At 40.9% G+C, this 20,628-nt stretch overlaps 1 protein-coding gene across 1 annotated transcript; it reads left to right on the top strand.

Annotated features, from left to right (window-relative positions):
• Positions 1-86: 86 nt before the first annotated feature.
• LOC105011115 (GAS2-like protein 2B) lies at positions 87-19,906 on the top strand. The gene is made up of 6 exons (XM_010870928.4): positions 87-1,297; positions 2,178-2,419; positions 9,027-9,134; positions 10,339-10,435; positions 14,653-14,890; positions 15,918-19,906. The coding sequence occupies exons 1-6, from the start codon at positions 904-906 to the stop codon at positions 17,749-17,751; spliced, it is 2,913 nt and encodes a 970-aa protein (XP_010869230.3). The 5' UTR covers positions 87-903; the 3' UTR covers positions 17,752-19,906.
• The last annotated feature ends 722 nt before the right edge of the window (positions 19,907-20,628 follow it).

Below are 20,628 nucleotides of genomic sequence, written 5' to 3'. Positions count from 1 at the left end.
GGGATTTCTGAGAGGATCATGAATGTTTAGTATTTTAGTAATGGCTTTTATTCTAGGTTTAGGTGTAGGTTTGCATTGAATATGGGGAAGGGGTCATGGTTATCGGATCCTGGGAGTTTCATGCTTTTCCCATTGCCAAATTGACCTGTTTGTAATATTTGGGGAGTCATCACCCCCCCCTGCACATATTTCTTCATGTAGTGCTTTGACAGACATAACAATGTGACTACTGGAATGTCTTCATAGGCTCCGTGTATGCATGGAATTATTTCTAAAATGGTATTTTGTCTTAGCCCATCAACACATTGTTGTGGCGTCTTTCAAATGTATAACAGATCTCCACTTTTCAACATTGTTTGAGTATGTAAGGGGAGGGAACCACATCAGAATTAGAATGTGCCAAACATGAATGATATTCCGTTATGTTCTAAGGAGACCGTGTGTAAGTGTCGTCCAACTGAAATAGTTTATTAAACTCTTCAGAACATGGAACACGTTTTCGATGTGATCTAAAGCTACGGGGACGAGGGTGGTGGTGAAATGGTTAATGGGAATGTTTGGAATGAGCTTGCTACCTTGTAACCAAGGAGAGTACCACGGACGCACACTACAAAACAAACAGTAGCTAGTTAGAATTCAAATTCGTCGAAGACAGAATACTGATAGAATTTAGGGAATTACGGACTTTTCAATTAACTCTGGTTTGCAGCGGTAATTGCTATCATCTTAGGGCAAATCATGAAACACTTTTTCGCTTTGTGTTTTTACACTGCAAATCAAGCGTAATGGTGTTTTTTGTCGTGCGATACAATAAACCTTGCTGTACAGAAAAGTGAAATTGGGGGCAGGCTGCGCAAACATTGACGTTATTTTCTCGTGACACCTGTTAATGTCAGGACGTCTATGCTTGAACTGTCAAACTATTACATATTGCTGACTATGTCCACCGGGATTCATCATGCCTCGAATCAAAGCATCAAGCCCTTCAAGTCTAGCGAAGAGTACCTGTATGCGATGAAAGAGGATTTGGCAGAATGGTTGAGAGACTTGTACGATGTCGATATAGACGTGAACAACATTGTGGAGTCGCTCGAGACTGGCGCGATGCTCTGTTCCCACGCCAACAACGTCACACGAGTGGCGGGAGAGTTCATTCAAAAGTATGGGATGGTGCGACAGGTCCCGCTGCCAACCTCTGGTGTCTCGTTTGTCAATTCCGCCCAACCTTCTACTTTCCTGGCGCGGGATAACGTCTCAAATTTCATCACCTGGTGTCGAAAGCAGATGGACATTAAAGGTACTGTATGACTATGCCTAAGCATACATAATGACAGTTAATGGCTTGACAGAAATGTTTAAATTCTAGATTATACCCAGGATGTGACGAGGGAGGAGTAGCACAGTGACCTGATTTGCTCAAATCAACCAGGGCGTTGTTTACTGTCTTGTGTATGTTTAGTTATAGTATGTCTGTTAATTTATTTTAAGTGTGCTTATCTTACTATGATTTTTCGGTTAAATTTGAGGAATATTTAAGGTATCTAAATGCATGATTGTTCATTTTTTGCTTCTTATTTAATGACTTCCTAATTTAATTTAACTGGGTGAACATAGAATTAACGTCATGGTATGTTTTCCTGTACACATTTTGCAGCATCAGTTTTCTTTGGGGTTAGTTTGACCCCAGGCTGTGTTAGCTGTGTGAAACAAGAAATATCAACATTTTACATTTATTTGTTTTGGTTGTTTTGGATGATATTGAGGTCAATATAACATGCAATTATATAATCTTCAAGAAACATCCCTCTGCTTTTGGGCCCTGACCAAACCATACCTGTAGTATCGCTAGAACTACTGATATTTTCACATGAGGGAGGGGAAAATTGAGAGTTCACCCAACATAGGGGAGGAGCAAACCTATAAAAGCTTGCTCAGTAGCCTTCTAAACCTCTCTTTGTGCTCTGTGGGCTCTAGATGCTCTCTCGCTCAATTGAAAATTACATCTTAAGCAAAGGTTTTCGGTCAATATGAGCTTTTGTCACATTTCATCTTGTACGTTTTTTATTTGATACCCAAGACCAAAGTGAACTTACCATCATAATAACAGCTATTGTGTAAACGGTGAGGGTAAAGTTTAATTGAGCACTAAATCCTTCTACTGTCTGATCCTTATCCAGATGTGCTCATGTTTGAGACAGACGACTTGGTGCTGCGAAAAAATGAGAAGAACTTTGTGCTATGTCTGCTGGAGGTGGCCCGGCGTGCCTCTCGATTTGGCATGGCCGCCCCCGTGCTGATCCAGCTGGAGCAGGAGATCGAAGAAGAGATCAGAGAGGGACTGGAGCCGCCACCGGAAGAGACTCCGCCCGATGCCAAACACCAGCGCCATACCTCCAACACCCAAAACCTGGATGAAATGGTCAGGGTTAGAACCGAGATGTGGCCACTGCACCACTGGAAGCAATTCCCTAATAGGAATCAATTTTCACAAACGTTTCTGTAACCAGGAATATTATCCTTGTCCAACCAAAACGTACTGGGCAGGACAACAACAGATAAAACCACAATATATAAATATACAGCTTCAGTGCAGGAACAACTTCTTGCAATTAAGACCATAATACATTGCAATCCCATGACACTTTGAACACAGTTCTGGTAAACATTGCAATACATAGCTCTACTGAGACATTCGTCTAAGCAGGCTTTGAGATCCTGGAGCCTAAACTATTAAAGGTGTCTGCGCAAACAAATACTTGAAACCTCACATGCCCCACATTTCCCAAATGACAGGAAAGAGTGCTTATCTCCAAGCAAAATGTCAAAATGTGTGTGAGTGCAAACAAATATATTGCAAGCAAAGTTCTTCAGTGGGAAATTGAGGTGTTTGAGCCACAGTTGTTCCCAATAGAATAGGACTACAATCAAGTATCCGTTGCTCATTCTGCCAACAATTCTATGGCTATTTTACAGAAGGTAGACAACACCTTATTGCTGTGTCATTGTGCTACAACATCTCCTATTTAATCTCAGTCTATTGCAGGGTAGGAGATGGAAACACAATCTAGTGGTAAATGAAACACTGAAAAACAAAACAGACTTTTCCATGGATGTGTGCGGGCTCATTTATACACAAACTGCTTGTGTTGACAGTCCCTGTTACATAAGGCACAGCCAGTGTTTAGCACTTGTAATAGGTGGCATGCATGTTTAATTTGAAAAGTCACAGCAAAAGATTAAAACATTCCACCCACACAACTAAAGAAATTATATTCTCTGAATATTTCCATAGATTTTAGACACCGAACCACTAGTTTTCAACATCATAGTACCATTACAGACAATTAGTCAATTTCTGTCACCATGAAAGGTGAATAAAGTGTGTTATAAAAGGGTGTTGAAATGTGAAGAAGGATAGTATAGCTCTAATTTATCCATTACAACAATACGTAAGTGTTGCGCAACCATTTGGTGCACACCAAAAATTAGGTACGCTCACAAGTTCTAGGATTCTTAGATGCCCCAGAAATTTGTCTGAAGTTTTCACATGGTTCATGAGGCCCCTCGATTCTCAGTTCTGTCTCGTAGAGTAGACACAAAAATCGAGTATTCACCCGTTTATTCTCCCTATTTGTATGTTCTGTATTCAATGGTTCTGTCTTGCTACTTAGAAGTAGCTGTCTACTCAAAAGCAAAAGTGATGTTTTCCCCTAATGGTATGAATGCATCAATCTGCTTGGAATGTAAATCAGGTTTTATACAGTATTTTCCTGTTAAAAATCTCACCGTTTTGTCTTTAAGTATTCCCAGAATGGTACTGACATAGCATCTCCTCCACCACGTGCCTGTACCGCTGCTTTTGCCTAGCAGTGTTTATCCAGCAATGACCTTGAATCGTAAATCGTAAATCATTATATATTCAGTCAATCCCACGTTCATGCACAGAGCCTTCATCCCTACTCCTGTGTCTGCCCTAAGTTAGGTGGGTGAGACAGTACGCTGTATCTTATGTTCTGTAAACAAGATTGTTACGTGTTCTAATGTAACGATGTGGCTGTATATGCCAGGCAAAGAAAATGTTCACAGGTGAACTTAGATTTAAAAAACATCAAAAACATGTACACCTAATGTCAGAGCCGGTGTGCAGTTTGTTTTGCAGTAGCTCTCATAAGTATTCACCTTCCTTGGACATTTTCGCATTTGATTGTGTTACAACATACATTTCAAATTGATTTTAATAGGAGATTTTGCTAATGCAAAAAAAAAAAAAACACTCTAAATCAGATCTGCTGGATGTCAGTTTTTGCAAAAAGAATTGCTCATGCCCCATTAAATATTCTTAGTTGGATTGAGTTTCGGGTTTTGACTGAGCAACTCATGGACATTGACCTTTTTGTATTGAAGCCTCTCCAGGGTGGTTTTGCCAATATGTTTTAGGTCATTGGAAGATTGTTCTTCAAAGTCCCAGGTCTCTTGCAGACACCAGCTGTTTTTCTTCCAGGATTTCTTTGTACTCAGCTGCATTCATTTGGCTTTTTATCTTCAGAAGCTTTCCAAGCCCTGACACAAAGAAGCATCCCTTCTCTGCGCCAGTTCCTGTTTCTCTCCTTAACAACCACCTTGTCTTTGTAACTAAGAATATTTACCACTATTGATGTGGGCTGGTCACTTGGGTTAGCTCTACCACAATTATCCTATGATCCTTTTTAGCTTTTCCTCTCTCATTTGCAGCACTTTCTTCTGATATGGCATCCAGGTCAAATGGAGACTGGGATTCTGTCAACTACAATGTAATTTTGTCTTTGCTGTCCCTGTAGTTTGGGGTTCAGTAACATTAATGACTGGAAGAGCACAATTCAAGTGTTTTAGAAGCACAATCTGATACCCACCACCATGAATAGCAGTCATATCAATTTATCACAAAATCTGATGTTTAAATTCACTGGACTGGATACAACAGAAATTGTGTCTGGTGAAATTGTGTGGACAATCAAGTCTTGTGAACATACATTGAATACGCTAGAAAAGAGATGTTTAACCAATTAAGGAAGTATTGTTTCCCAGAGATTGAATATTCTATGATATTATTTATTGAAGTGCCCCGAGAGAAACATTTTAATTATATGAAGGACTCTGAAAAGTATTTTGACTTCTGCCTGAGGTTATATTCAACTTAAGACCTAACATTGTACAAACACGTCATACAGAAATGAGTTTGTGTACATACTAGTTTTGCTCCAGATTTAGTTTCGTGTGAAACTAAACAGCACTCACTCTACTTCTTATGCCATATTACACCACTGAACTGAACAGATGTTCTGTCCAATTTGTGCCTTGAAGTACTATAGCTATAGTTGACCTCATGGTCCTGAGGCCTGCCCAGTTCTACTGCTAAACAGCATAAAAGGGCCTTTTGGAAATGTTTCAGTGGCCTATTTTAAGTTATTGGTTTAAAAACATGTATGCGACTCTAGAGCCATAGGCTAAACTGACTTGCAGTTCATCTGCATAATTGTGGCCAAGAGTTCAAAGTCTAGCAACAGCACCCAGAGATTAAAATTGGTTTAGCACTCTTGGGGTGGATGGGTAGAAGCTAGAAAGGGCTCCTTTGTCTTTTTGCATTTTAGGGACCAATTTTAGTAGGTCATATACCTACAAGTCCAATCTTGGATGGAAATATTCTCTTCAAATCACATAGGTATGTGCAGCATGTTAAGAAGCAGAACCGTTGGTGAGATTTACATAAAAGGACATGTCTTGATCTTTGATGCTCCCAAACCTGGTTAGGAGTTGGCAAGGCCTTTAAAGAATTGGACATCTCTAATTTCATATCTTGTCAAGATCCCTTTTGTAGAAATTCTGGTTTCAGCACCTGGACACCTCTAGTCAACATGTCTATTTTCATTTTATTTAAGTTGACTAGTTTTGGACAAAACCTTTTTGTCTATTCTCCTGTCTTTGGAAAAGCTCTCTGCTGGACTAGTTATGTTGGATTCAAATATGTTTTACGTGTGCAAGAGAGACGCTCAACTTACAGTTGTCTTCTTTCGCTCAAGGAGGAATGGATTAAGATTGTATGATATAATCATAGTTTAGAGTTGGTTTTCTCTGTAGTTGTAGTTTGCTCAGTAAGGTAACCCTCTCACAGCCATGTCTTTCCCTTTCTCTCACGAACCGCACATTCCAGTTGGGTTCTGAATACAGCATTGAGTCTATTCATCCTGTCTTTTGTCATCTTTTGTAAACTCTTCATAATTGTCCATGGCAGTAAGCCTTTGCAGTGTTTTACATGAATCTACCGTTATTACTAGTGCTGAAGTCAGCTGTAGCTTTTCATTAAAATACATTTTCCCCGCTGAATTTCGCGATGTCCAATTCACAATTATGACCTTGCCTTTTCTCGACAACTCCACAGCTTCAGGATGGTTGATGATGCATTCCTCGAAGCACATCTCACCCATGCTTTTCTGATAATTACCACACTGCTTGCTCAACCAAGAAGGAAGTGTTTCGCTGGTGCACACCCTTCTGTGGAATGCATTCCCCAGCTTAACAACCTGTTTTGAGCATTGCAGGTGCCCGACCTACCACAAGGACTTGCTAGCGTGACGTGACAAAGCAGCCATTTCCGACATCCCACCCACCCACTCTAGGCAGAGCAGAGCAAACACAGCCAATGTTAGACCCCCGACGCCTTTGGTATGCCGTGACCGGGATCCAAACCAGGGCTGCAATAACACATTTGTACTGTGAGACTGCTATACTCAGGGGTCTGAGTCAGCCATATATAAGAATACATTTCCCAATTTTACTAACAATGAAATCTCCTCCCCACCTGTTTCCAGGCCAGTTTGACCACCAACATGATTCCCACTACGGAGAAAGTAATACTCATGAGCTTTTATATCAGACCTTGTTAGGTCAGTCTTATTACGGTAATTTAGGCTGTTGGGGTGATTTTAAATGTATACATTTGGGGTTATTTCGATTTTATGAATAAAGTCAGTTAAGGAAATTATTTAAACCATCCAATTGTATGCCACACAATGTTGTAGGATTCACTTTTTTTTTATTTGACTGTAACTAAATGAAAGAGAGAACTTTGTATGTAGTAACTCACTTACAAAAACCCTGGTCGAAAATGAATGGATTACTTTTCTTTGTTCCTATAGAGATACTGTACTGTACATGAGTTGTAGAACAAGCAGGGAAAATGTCCTTGCAAGAGATTTTTTAAATATTTTCTGTGGATAGGCATTCAGTCTCTGATATACACAGTGGGGAAAGACAAAGGGTCATACTGTTTTGTGCTGAAACCCTCAGGGCTGTGGGATTTCGTCCCATGCTGAAAGACAAAGGGTCATACTGTTTTGTGCTGAAACCCTCAGGGCTATGGGATTTCGTCCCATGCTGAAAGACAAAGGGTCATTCTGTTTTGTGCTGAAACCCACAGGGCTATGGGATTTTGTCCCATGCTGAAAGACAAAGGGTCATACTGTTTTGTGCTGAAACCCTCAGGGCTGTGGGATTTTGTCCCATGCTGAAAGACAAAGGGTCATACTGTTTTGTGCTGAAACCCACAGGGCTATGGGATTTTGTCCCATGCTGAAAGACAAAGGGTCATACTGTTTTGTGCTGAAACCCTCAGGGCTGTGGGATTTCATCAGTACATGTCCACTTGACTGCTGGATGACCCCCGGCCACAGACAAGTCATAATTTGTTCGGTGTCATATCACTCAGATTGTGATGCAACAAAGATGCAGTAGCAAGCAAGTTTATTTATATAGCACAATTAATATACAGAAGCAATTCAATGTGCTTTACACAAAGATAAAGAAAAAATTATAATAGCATAAAAACAAATACTCAAATGAAAACATCAAAACAACATCATCATAATAAAACAGAATAAGAAAATAGAAATGTAATAAAAACGGGATAAAAACATAGGAAGCTGTAAGGCTAAACAGTGCAGTTATGTTTAAGCGCTCAGTCATAGGCACGTGAAAGTGTTTTTAACCTGGATTTAAAAACTGATATGTTTAGGGCACATCTAAGATCTTCTGATAGTTTATTCCAGTTGTTTGCAGCATAACTGCTAAATGCAGATCGACCATGTTTAGTTTTGACTCTGGGCTCTATTAGCTAAGCTCTATGAGCTTCTCTTGGTCTTTTTGGGACACCAAGCCCTTAATTCTTGCTATATTTTTAAGATGTTAGAATGCTGTTTTGGTGACAGCTTTGATATGACTGTTAAAAGTGAGGTCTATCAGAACACCCAGATTAGGCACTTGTTCCCTGGTTTTTAGGGCCAGAGAATCCAGCTCTTTACGAATACTAGTTATTTTATTTGTGTTGCCAAACACAATAATCTCTGTTTTATCTTGGTTTAATTGTAGACAATTTTGGTTCATCCAGGTATTTATGTGCTCTGTACAGTGACACAGTGAGTCTATTGAGCTGTAGTCACATGGTTCGAGGGCCATATTTATTTATTTATAGATGTCATAGTGGATTTGAAGTACACCAGGAGTACATAAACTGACTCTGCACTTATTGTTGGAGAGATAGCTATGGCTTCCATAAACTGAGCATTGGTACTCTCATTAATGTACCTTTTCTTAACAGAAACAGAGTTTACTGGAACATTCAGGGTAATAAGTGATTCAAAATAGAAAATGATCAGACATGGCCAAGTCTTTAACCATGACAGAGGAAATATCGAGACCTTTACAGAGAACCAGATCTAGAATGTGGCCTCCAGTGTGTGTACGCTCTTTCACATGTTGTGTGAGATCAAAAGTGTGAAGTAGTGCAAAATGTTCTTTGGCATTATTGTCCATTATACAGCCCATTATTGTAGGGCTGTTTTTGTAGCATTGTAGTGTTCCGGTTTGTGTATGTTTGTAACTGAATTGTACTTGAATTTACATGGCATTATAGCAGAGCTTTTGATTACATATATGTTGAAGTTATGTACAATTTGTGTTGCTCTTTCACCAGTGTGTTTTTATTTCATTCACAGGTCCAGCATCTGATAAGCCAATGTACCTGCCCCACCCAGTTTCCCATGGTCAAATTGTCTGAGGGAAAATACAGGGTGGGAGACTCCAGCACCCTCATATTTGTGCGGGTATGTACAATATTCTAGTCTCTCCTCCATATTCTAGTCTCTCTTCCATCTCTCCTCCCCCTCATCAATTGCTCACTTTTTTCCAGATGAGCTAATTTTGTACCTGTCACTTCTCAACTCTCTGACAGTCTGTCACACATTCTGAATACCAATATACTGCAGCAAGACAAAACATGATTACTTTTTCAGGAATAATAGAGTGAGATCTCTTTTGTGTTGTCTTTTGTGTGGCAGAAAGCTTGGTGTCATATCTGTGGGTTGGGGTGTGATATATGTATTTTGAAAAAACTAAATGGTTAAAGCTATGAAGGTCATTATTGTGAATTAATTACAGTACCCTCTGTAATTACTTGGACAGTAAGCAGTTCTTTCTTCCTTTGGCTCTAAATACAAAAGTTTTGGATTTGAAATCTAATAAATATTATGTATTTCTGGTAAGTCAGGTGTGTTCTGTCACATCATTTGTGCAGTCATAAGAGAGCTATGTCTTGATTCTAGGCTATAGTCTTGATTCTAGGCTATAGTCTTGATTCTAGGCTATAGTCTTGATTCTAGGCTATAGTCTTGATTCTAGGCTATAGTCTTGATTCTAGGCTATAGTCTTGATTCTAGGCTATAGTCTTGATTCTAGGCTATAGTCTTGATTCTAGGCTATAGTCTTGATTCTAGGCTATAGTCTTGATTCTAGGCTTTGCGTTTGCCTTTGGAATCTGCTGTTTGTGTCTGTCAACATAGGGACCAAAGAGATGTCAGTAAGAGTCAAGAAAACCATTACAGGGCAAAAGACAATCTGAAACAGACCAAAAATTACAGAAAAAAGGCTTACCAAAAGCCACAGCTTGATTGATTACAAATAAGGAATTCTGAATTTTGTACAAACTTCGCTAAAGAATAAGCAAATTGGACATTTAATGAACCTGTCCCAGTATTTGTTTTGGAGCCCTGATATAGGAGGGCTATGTATAAAAAGTTTTTTTTTAAGGAATATTGAAACCAATATACACAAATACCTTAAATAAATGCTGAGACTGTATAATTTAACCTCATAGCAGTTGTTTGATTTCAAATCCAATGTAGACCCAAAATGCTTCACATTTCCAATAGCTTTAGATCAGTGTTGTTACTATTGTAACCCTCCAATTATACAATGTAGCAGCTGTCCCTTTGGTCACAGGTGTGCGTGTGTGTCCCCGTGTGTTGTCAGATCCTCCGTAACCACGTGATGGTGCGAGTGGGAGGAGGTTGGGACACCCTGGAACATTATCTGGACAAGCATGACCCCTGTCGCTGCACCTCTATCAGTGAGTTACTTCTCCCTGGAACAAATGAGCTTGGCATTATGTATTATTATATAATGACAAAGCACATATTAAAAGGGCCAAGGAAAGGAAGCATTCTGTGGACCAGTTGGGGGCAAATTACAGCCCACTCAACACAGCCTGCAGTTTTGTAAAAACAAAAAAATAGTTTTGGGGTTAAGATAGGCCACTTTTGAATGTGCAAGACTAGATACATCTAACAAATGATGATGGACCTGTATATATTGGCTTCGGAAAGAATTCCCGAACCCTTTGCTTTTTCCACATTCTGTCGTTTTATAGACTTGTTTATAGTCTATTTCCCGCAGGTTTTCTACTGGTCAGGACAATGAGACTAAGGCTGTAACTCAATGTAAATATCTTAGAATTTTAATTAATGATGAGCTCTCTTTTGAATTGCATGTTCAACAGCTTGCAAAAAAACTGAAGCTGAAGTTGGGATAGGGCTTGTTTTTCACATGAAGCTAAAAGGAGACTTGTATCAACTACTTTTATTCCTGTACAGTATTCCTATGGCAGTATTTTTTTATATGAATGCTTCTGCTCAGTGTTTGAGATCAGTTGACACCCTTTACCTTGGGGTATTGATTTTAAAGTCCATGTGCACTTTTATTCTGCATAAATGTGGTGGGTACTCTCTTCGCTTGAAGGACTTTATCCTGTTAACAGCCCCAAATGCTTGAACTGAATTTGGAAAAAGGACTTCTATGTACTCTGCCCCATTAGTTTAGAACAACTTAAAAAATCATTTTCAATTGGAAGAACCTGTCCCTCTTGTTGTTTTTAAATCACTGATGAAGGCTGATTCCTTGACCTGTCAATGGTTTTATTCAGCTGTTTTAATACTTTTTAATTATGATTGTGATTGTGATTTTTATTAGAGTACTTATATTTGTTTTATGTTTTCTGAGTGATTCATGGGTAAATTAAAGTTAATTAAAAAGAATAATAATTACAAAGCAAAAACAAGTTTTTAGAAATGTATGCCAGTTTTTTTTTTTTTAATGAAAAGCTAAAATATGTCCTTAAGTATTCTGACACTTTATTCAGTACTTGGTAGAAGTGCCTTTGGTAGCAATCACAGCTTAGAGTCTTCTTGGGTATGCCTCTACCAAGTTTGCACGCCAGGATTTGGGCAGTTCCACCTATTCTTTCTTGCACATCCTCTCAAGCTCCGTCAGATTGGATGGGGAGCATTGGTGACATTTTATTTGTCCTCACAGATGTTCAATTGGATTCGATACCAGGCTTTGGCGGGGCCACTTGATGACATTCACAGACTTGTCCAATCCAGCTCTGTCCTCTCTGTGTGCTTTGGGTTATTGGTGTGCTAAAATAAGAATCTTCTTCCCAGTCTGTGTCTGGATCAGGTTTTCTTCAAAAACCTCTCTGTATTTTGCTCCGTTCGTCCTTCCCTCAATTCGGACCAATCTTCCAGTCCCTGTTGCTGAGAACCATGCCCGTATATCATGATGTTTCCAACCACCATGCGTCACTGTAGGTATAGTATTTGCCAGGTGATGAGTGGTACCTAGTTTTCACCAGACAACAGTGCTTGGCATTCAGGCCTAACAGTGTGATAGATCATCTTTTTCCTAATTCCGGAGTTCTTCAGGTGGCAGGTCATATGCCTTTTAATCAGGAGTGTCTTCCGCCTAGCCACTCCAACATAAAGACCTAAGCGATGGAGCGCTTCAGAGATAGTTTCCTTCCGGCAGGTTCTCTGAAGCTCTGTTAGTGTGGCCACGGGGTTCGTGTTCACCTTCCGGACCAAGGCCCTTCCCACCAGGTTACTTTGGTTGGCAGGAAGGACCGCTCTAGGAAGAGACAACTTCCACTGAATGTTTTCATCCTGATGTTGCCTTCCAGCCAATGACACCAACCCTACTGTAGATATACAGTTGCGCTCATAAGTTTGCATATCCTGGCACAAATTTCTCACACCTGTGGCTTTTTGAATTGTAATTAGTGTCTGTGTATAAAGAGTCAAGGCTCTCGCGTGGATGCACTGAGCAGGCTAGATACTGATCCATGGGGACCAGAAAAGGACTGTCAAAAGACCTGCGTAACAAGGTAATGGAACTTTATAAAGATGCAATATAAAAAGATATCCAAAGCCTTGCAAATGCCAGTCAGTACTGTTCAATTCAGGGTTCTCTTGATACCAAGCCAAGGTCAGGTAGACCAGGAAAGATTTCAGGAAGCATTTACTGCGCCAATGCCACAAAAAAGCCTGGTTACAATATGCCCAACAACACCTTAAGACGGCTGACACTGTAATATACAGACCAAAATAGAGCTTTATTGTCACAACCATAAGCGCTATGTTGGGAGAGGGGTCATCAAGGCCTATAGTGAACAGAATACCATCCCCACTGCTAAGCATGGTGGCGGCTCACTGATATTGTAGAGGTGTGTGAGCTCTAAAGGCATGGGGAATCTTGTGAAAATTGATGGCAAGATGAATGCAGCATGTTATCAAAAAGTAATGGCAGACAATTTGCATTCTTCTGCAAGAAAGCTGTGCATGGGATGCTTTTGGACTTTCCAGCACAAGAATGACAAGCCCAAGTTGACCCTCCAGTGGTTAAAGCAGAAAAAGGTGAAGGTTCTGGTTCATGCACGATGACCAAAGACAAATGAGCAGCTATACCACCTGCAAGAATTCAAGGCTTCATAGACAACTATTACTAAAGACTGCACGCTGTCATTGATGCTAAAGGGGGAAATACACAGTATAAAGAACTAAGTATGCAGGTATGCAGAATTTTGAACAAGGGTCAGTTATAAAAAAAATTTGTTGCCATGTTTTGTTTTATGATTGTGCCATTCTGTTATAACCTACAGTTGAATGTGAATCCCATAAGAAATAAAAGAACGTGTTTTGCCTGCTCACTCGTGTTTTCTTTACAAATGGTACATATGCAACCAATTCTTCAAGGGTATGCAAACTTTTGAGCACAACTGTATATGTTAATTCCTGCTGCACTGCTGAGTCACACTCTGTGACATCAGAGCTTCTGTCAGTCTTACACCACTGCTCCACACCAGATGATGGTTTAATAAAGGACTTGTGTAACTGTGAAGTGTTGCTGTTCTGTCCTTTCAAAGGATGGCTCCTGGCCCAAGGCATGTAACATCTCATCTTACTAGATCATTAGGCTTTTACAATAAAGCCCCCAAACGCTAGTGGGGTGAACTGTGGTTGTGTTGTTTTGTCATATAAAAAAAGGCCTATTTTTATAAGAACCAGTAGTGTAGAATATATACTTTCAGCTTTTAATTCACAAAATGTAAAGACTGTGTAAAAAAATTAAAATTGATCCAATGCAGAAATATTAATTGGCATGAACCTTGCAAAGCTAATTGTTATTTTTAAGATAGATAGGAAATACTTAATTCAGCTAACAATGGTGTAAGAAAATAACAAGAGAAGTTTAAATAGTGCTTTGTGGCTAAAAAGACTGTCATGCTTTATGTAACTGTCATTCAAAGTTTTTAAAATGTTTCAAATGTTATTTTTATTTGTGTTATAAGTTTAAGTTTTTTTGGGGGTGGGCATTTTATGGTATGTTGGATGGGAAAGTGGGCTAAATAGTTTCAGCTGAGAGAGTGCTGGGCTGGATTTGTATCCATGCAGTAGAACATCTGTACCAGACGCAGCGGCCCGATTTCCTGATGTCCAGTTAGTGATTAAATCCTTCAAGGCCTTACCTTCTCTCATATCTCACAAAGGCATTCTGCTTCTTATCTCAGTCCTCGCTCAACCAGAACATTTTGGCTAGTAGATAATCACTGGAGTAGAATGCGTTCCTCAGCTGCCAAACACAGGCACCTGAACTACAAGACACCAACCAAACAGGGCAGCCTTGTGCCAAACTTCCCTCACCCAGCTGAACGGCGCTGAGTTTGGACCCCCAGGCATTGTCTGCTTTTTTTCTGTAGACACAGTGTTTTTAATTTGACTTTTTGATTCATCACTTCATGTCTAATAAATGGATCTCAATGTTTCTTTTTCAGTGTAACTCTGTAATCATTATTTGAATTTATTTCTCAGAGTAGTCATTGGTCTATTAAAATCAGTCTTCTGACATCACTTCGTTCACCAAAAGTAAAATTCCACCAAAACAGGCTTAAATTCCAGGCATTTTATTCTTGTTTTCTATCCCTCTGTTTGCCACTCATCTGTCGATCTGCAGCCCATAGGTTCGCCCAGCACTCTGGGACACCAGTCCACCAAATCCAAAGCAGGTTGCCTGGACGCCCTGATGGCCAGAGTCCAACAACGCCCTCCATGCTGCTATTGAGCCGCCATGCTCCGACCCCCCTCCAGCCAGTCCTTTGGGCCACCTACTCCCCTGGGGTCCTGAGGACAGCCTGGACCAGGGCTTCCCTACCACCAGACAGAGGGGCCTCTAAGGAGACATCTCCGAGTAGGTAAGATATTGTTTTTTTCAAAAAACTTCTGAAACCCAACCATCTTAAACAGTGTCTCAGTAGCTTCAAAGAATGCAACTGCCCCCCTATTATCTTCTAGCACCTACCTTAATCAAAGCTACTTTACAGGATTGTGTGGTTGTTCCACCTAGCTGCAAGTTGCTCTGGGTAAGAGGATCTGGTCTGCTACATGACTAAAATGTAAATGTAAAATGTGAATGTGTGTGAAATCCCATTAATGGTGATTTACCAGTACCAGGGTACATAATACATATAATGAATATCAGTGACTGCCAGGGCCTTAAAAACACAGTTTGAACCTATCAGCATCATTAATAAAACACCCTGGCTCCCCTGTCATTACCTCTGATCACTGTGGTTGAACTGCATGATTAGACATCCTGTTTATTGACAGTGACAAATGCTAAATGGAATCATAATATTTCGTTGGAAAGCCATCACTTGTTGCCTGGCATCCGCAGCAAATCCTTGAGTCCCTAGATGAGTCCATAGATGAGTTGTTAGTGTATTTGACTACACACCCCTTCCACTGTCTTCACATTTTACCACCTTAAAATTAAACCTAAAAGGGGATTACATCTGGCTCCGAATGAATCACACAAAAAATATTGGGAATTACATTCAATTAAGTTGAAAACTGTCAGATCTGCTCAGGGGTCTTCCCTACTCAACACTAAACACAACTTAACAAACACAAGACCTCTCACAAATCACTGTACCTTAAATTACAGTAATTAGTCGGATTACCATTCCCAAGGTAAAGGACACTGGTATATATTGAAATAAGACTATTTCTGAGCAACTTTTATTGGTTGAACACGTGCAACCGTTGATTTACATTCTAGAGAAGCCTAGAAAATAATCATGTAAAAACATTCATAAGCAAGCGTGCAAAAACAAATTACTGATTTTACATTAATGTAGGTCTAGTTGGAGAGGTAAAACAACCCGAAACACATCTGACAGTGTATGCATGTGATCTGTCATTTATGTTGTGTTATTCTAGACTGAGACTGAGTGCCTCCACACCCACTCTCCAACACCACCAGTCTGAGGATGAACTGACACATAACTCCTCCACACGGACTGGCAGAGAGGCCACACGCTCATCTCCAGCCCCCCGCCAGACTAGCAGCCTGCCTCGCTCCATCCCACGCTCCTCCACACCTCAACCCCAGCCCAAGGCAAAGCCCCAGCCTCAGAGGCCTAAAACGCCCTTGGTCTTCCATAGGTCCACTGGGCAGCAGTGCACCCTGGCCCAGCCACAAACAGAAACAAAGCCTCCGCAGTCCTGGACCAAGTCTCAGTTTGCCTCGAAGCTCAGACAGAGATCCGCGTTGGGCAGCAACACCACAGAAAGCCCAACTGGTACTAGTCCCCAGAGGAATGGAGGACTCAACATGGTAAGGACCTCTTTCCCCATCAGAAGCCACAGCCCAGCAAGTTATACCCCTGTCCGCCCAGGAACACCCACAATCACTATCCAGCAGCCCAAAGGCAGTGATACCCTTCAGAGGCGCCCAGATCGTGTTAACACTATCCGTCCATCCAAAACATGCTTGGATGGACCCCAGTTCGAACCAGGAGTCAGGCCCTTCACACCTGCTGGAGGAAACAAGAGGAGGGATTCCAATAAGTCACCCGCACCTTATGACATCATAACAAACCCTCTGAACAGCTCCATAACCGGTGACTTCAACCAGGAAATGGTGCAGCGCCTGATGAGACAGAGTGCATTTGGCTTTACTCTCAGTGACAAGGCGTCTCACAAAATCACTGAAGGTAGCCTTGGAGAGCCTGGCCATCCACAATTAGGTAGCACGGTCATTGGGGCAGGAGACAGACCCCTCTTCAGCCCCCCCCCCATCAGCCCAGTCCAGGAGGCCTGCCTGTACCGGAGTCTGGAGCAGGAGATCCTGTCTAACCTCCAGCAGCTCCGCTTTAACTCAGATGGCATCCCCAGCCTTCCAGACAACAGAAAGTGTGACAAAAGCACTAGACATCAACCGTCTGAAAATGCCCTTGAGAAGGACCATAGTGTATTCACTAGGGTTCCAGCTGGATCGGAACAATCTCCACACACCTCAGCCTCTAATTGTGCACAACAAGGTGAGGCGAGCTTTGATGCAGTCATCTCTGAGCTCTCCAAAGGAAAGAGGCTGCTGGAGAAGGTGTGTGTGGAGAGCTGGGCCAACACACTCCCTGGCAGCTCTAATGACAGACAGACGTACAGCTGCTCAGATGTGGAGGACTTCAGCTTAAGCCTCACAAAACCCTGTGTGAGCCAGCCCTGGTCCTCTTGGAGCGCCAGTGTCAAATCCAAAGAGCTTCTTGCTGATTGTACCACCGCCCCTGACTCTGAGAATGGAGTTATCAATAGTGTCAGGCAGTCGAGAACAGAACTCACCAACTCACCTTCAGTAGACCTGAGAGTCAATAATGCAGTAGGCCCTGACAGCTTGTGGAAACCAAGGAACGGTTCTTTCAGGCAGAAGGGGACTTTGAAGAAACCAGAGAGGGTACCCTCCATCTACAAGCTGAAACTCTGGCCCAAAGTCCGGCCCAGGGACGACTACAGGCCAGGAAAGAAGCCATCGCGGATCCCTACCCCAATCTCTTACAGAGGCTCTCACCCTGCAGAAGACCCTCAAGAGTCCAGAAAGGACACACATACACAAGCATCACACCAACACACATCCTCGAGACACCCAGACAGACAGGGTACCATAGTTACGTCTCAGAGCTACTGGCAGCGAGACCACAAGGCCACAGTTGGACCGAGGCTGTTCCAAACACCAAAACAGGAGATAGCGGAGTCCATAGAGGAGTCCTGGGTATAACCCCATATGTTTCTATCACAATACATCGTTTCTGTGAAAGCTGACTCAAATAACGCAAAGTAGTGGTGAAGCATTTTTATATATTTATATCTTTAACTGGCAATCATATTTTTCTATATTCCAAAAAGTTAGCGCAATTTCCCCCCTATATTCTTTCTCGTCTATTTCTACTCCACAAGCTGAACATTTAAAGTTCCCCATTGGGCTTCCCAGGTGGTGCAGCAGGCTTTTGCTCTTTTGCATCGCCTTGACCGTGCCACTAGCTGAACAGTGGATGCCAAGCCCCGTGGCCGTAAATGTGCCAGCATTGCCACTAGATATGTCCTGGTCTCCCTTACGCAGCCCTGCCTGCAGGTGAGCAGGTGATAGGCCCTAATTCAGATAAAACAAACATGTGACTTGCAGCTGGCAGTAATATGGATTTTCATGAATCACTATCTTTTTTTTTATTTTAGACGGAGAATTTAAGCTTTGACCTAGGTCTTTTTCGGTTGAGTCCTGTATTATAGTCATAATACAAACATTCAAATACAAAGATATAAAATGCACACACATTAAGAAAAGCAATCACAGTGAACAATAGAGAGGTGATATGTCAAACATTTGAACTGCCTTATGGACACCAGAACATCCAGCTTAAGGTCGATCTGCAAGACCTTCCATGAGTGGGAGGAATAATAATCAAAAGCTGTTTTATCCAAGTTATCCTGCAGTTTCTCTAAGACCAGCAACTTGAGAGTGCATTTGGTAACTGCAAGTATTCCAGTTTATTTTTTTGAAGTAAGATAATCTGGAATTTCTATAGTCTTATGCACAAACATTAACCAATGCCTGGCTGTCCAGGAAGTCAGGGAGTCCCATCCAACGGTTTGCACCCGTAATAGAAACGCAATGCTACGTGATAGACTGCACACAGCACACACATCTCCATAATCAAGCACTGACGTATGTGGCCTGTATGATTTAATTTCCATGTTGAAATGCAAGCACAGCGCCATTAGGGGGCAAGAGGGTTCTTAGCCCCCTCGGTTGAATTTTCTGCCCCCCGAGTTTAAGTTTTAAATACCCTATAGAAAAATAGCCCAAAAAAAGATTATACCCCTCGCCATTTTTGACTGCCTCCTCAATCACTTCATCCTGGCGCCAGGCCTGCTGAGATGAAAGACGTTTTGTTTTTATAAAAAAATATTTGATCTTCATCCTCTTCATCAACTCAGCAATGTGTGTTTAAAAACATATAACCAAATCCTGAGGTTTTATAATCAAATCCCAAGGTAACGTTATCTATAGCAGAACCGTCAAGGGTAGTCATTCTGAGATCAGCCCATTGTAGATGTTGGGACCTTGAGAGTAGCTTATATTTAAGTTTTACTTGCATTTAGCACCAGTCAAAGGTCCATAAATTCAAACGAGTGACTACAGTAAGGTAGGCAAGCTGTGCCCAGTATTTACTTTTATACCAGTATTCTCCCTTCATAAAATACCACTTCATGAAATAGTGTATATTATTTTTCCCTTTCCCTTTATTTGATCAGAAGTTACCAGGATTTAAGCATGACATGTTCATTTAATTAGCCTTAAGCAAGGTACATTTTTTGTGAATTCTAAATGCTGTAAATACACTGAAAATGAAAAATATCAGCTAACATACAAATGCCATGCAAATTGACAATGCCATGCAAATTAACTGATTTTAAATAAAGTGTGCTTTCCTAATTCACCAAATTTTACCAGTTACTTAAAACACAACCCAGATGTCAAAATTACACCTTACTTAAATTCAGAATTGTACAAATCCTGTAAATGAACTTGATTACCGCTTTTTAATAGTTTGACAGCCTATTACGTATTGCTGTATGTAGTAGTTTGGAGTACTCTCTACAACCTATGTGTAGCATTTCAAGTATAGTAGTACATTCAGACTTTGTCTTTTTACAATGAATCATTATTAACAGTCTGGTGTCAGATGTTTGGTTTGATTTGTATTGTAGGCACAGTGGCATGAATAAGTATTCACCTCCCTTGGACTTTTCACATTTTGTTGTGCGACAGAGATTTTAAACAGATTTTATTATGACGTATTGTAAACTAACTTGACAAAATACACTAATGACAACATGAAATAAATCGTCATATATATATACATACACATACATACAGGTGCTGGTCATAAAATTAGAAAATCATCAAAAAGTTGATTTATTTCAGTAATTCCATTCAAAAGGTGAAACTTGTATAATGTATACATTCATTCCAAACAGACTGATATATTTCAAGTGTTTTTTTCTTTTAATTTGGATGATTATAACTGACAAGTAATGAAAACCCCAAATTCAGTATCTCAGAATTAGAATATTGTGAAAAGGTTCAATATTGAAGACACCTGGTGCCACACTCTAATCAGCTAATTAGCCCAAAACACCTGCAAAGGCCTTTAAATGGTCTCTCAGTCTTGTTCTGTAGGCAACACAATCATGGGGAAAACTGGTGACTTGACAGCTGTCAAAAAGACGACCATTGACACCTTGCACAAGGACGTCAAGACACAAAAGGTCATTGCTAAAGAGGCTGGCTGTTCACTGAGCTCTGTGTCCAAGCACATCCAAGCACATAGAGAGGCGAAGGGAAGGAAAAGATGTGGTAGAAAACAGTGTACAAGCAAGAGGGATAACCGCACCCTGGAGAGGATTGTGAAACAAAACCCATTCAAAAATGTGGGGGAGATTCACAAAGCGTGGACTGCAGCTGGAGTCAGTGCTTCAAGAACCACAACACACAGATATATGCAAGACATGGGTTTCAACTGTCACATTCCTTGTGTAAAGCCACTCTTGAACAAGACACAGCGTCAGAAGCGTCTCGCCTGGGCTAAAGACA

The sequence above is a fragment of the Esox lucius genome, chromosome 7 (genome assembly GCF_011004845.1).
Source record: "Esox lucius isolate fEsoLuc1 chromosome 7, fEsoLuc1.pri, whole genome shotgun sequence".
In the NCBI taxonomy this organism is placed as follows: domain Eukaryota; kingdom Metazoa; phylum Chordata; class Actinopteri; order Esociformes; family Esocidae; genus Esox; species Esox lucius.
Note: the sequence above shows the minus strand (reverse complement) of the source record. Positions and strands in the feature narration are given on the sequence as shown.

Excerpts from the sequence above, each read along its gene's own strand:
- LOC105011115 (XM_010870928.4), top strand. The coding sequence starts at position 904 with ATGCTTGAACTGTCAAACTATTACATATTGCTGACTATGTCCACCGGG. Across the intron at positions 2,420-9,026 it reads CCCAAAACCTGGATGAAATG|GTCCAGCATCTGATAAGCCA; the intron begins GTCAGGGTTAGA and ends TTTCATTCACAG. Across the intron at positions 10,436-14,652 it reads CTGTCGCTGCACCTCTATCA|CCCATAGGTTCGCCCAGCAC; the intron begins GTGAGTTACTTC and ends GTCGATCTGCAG.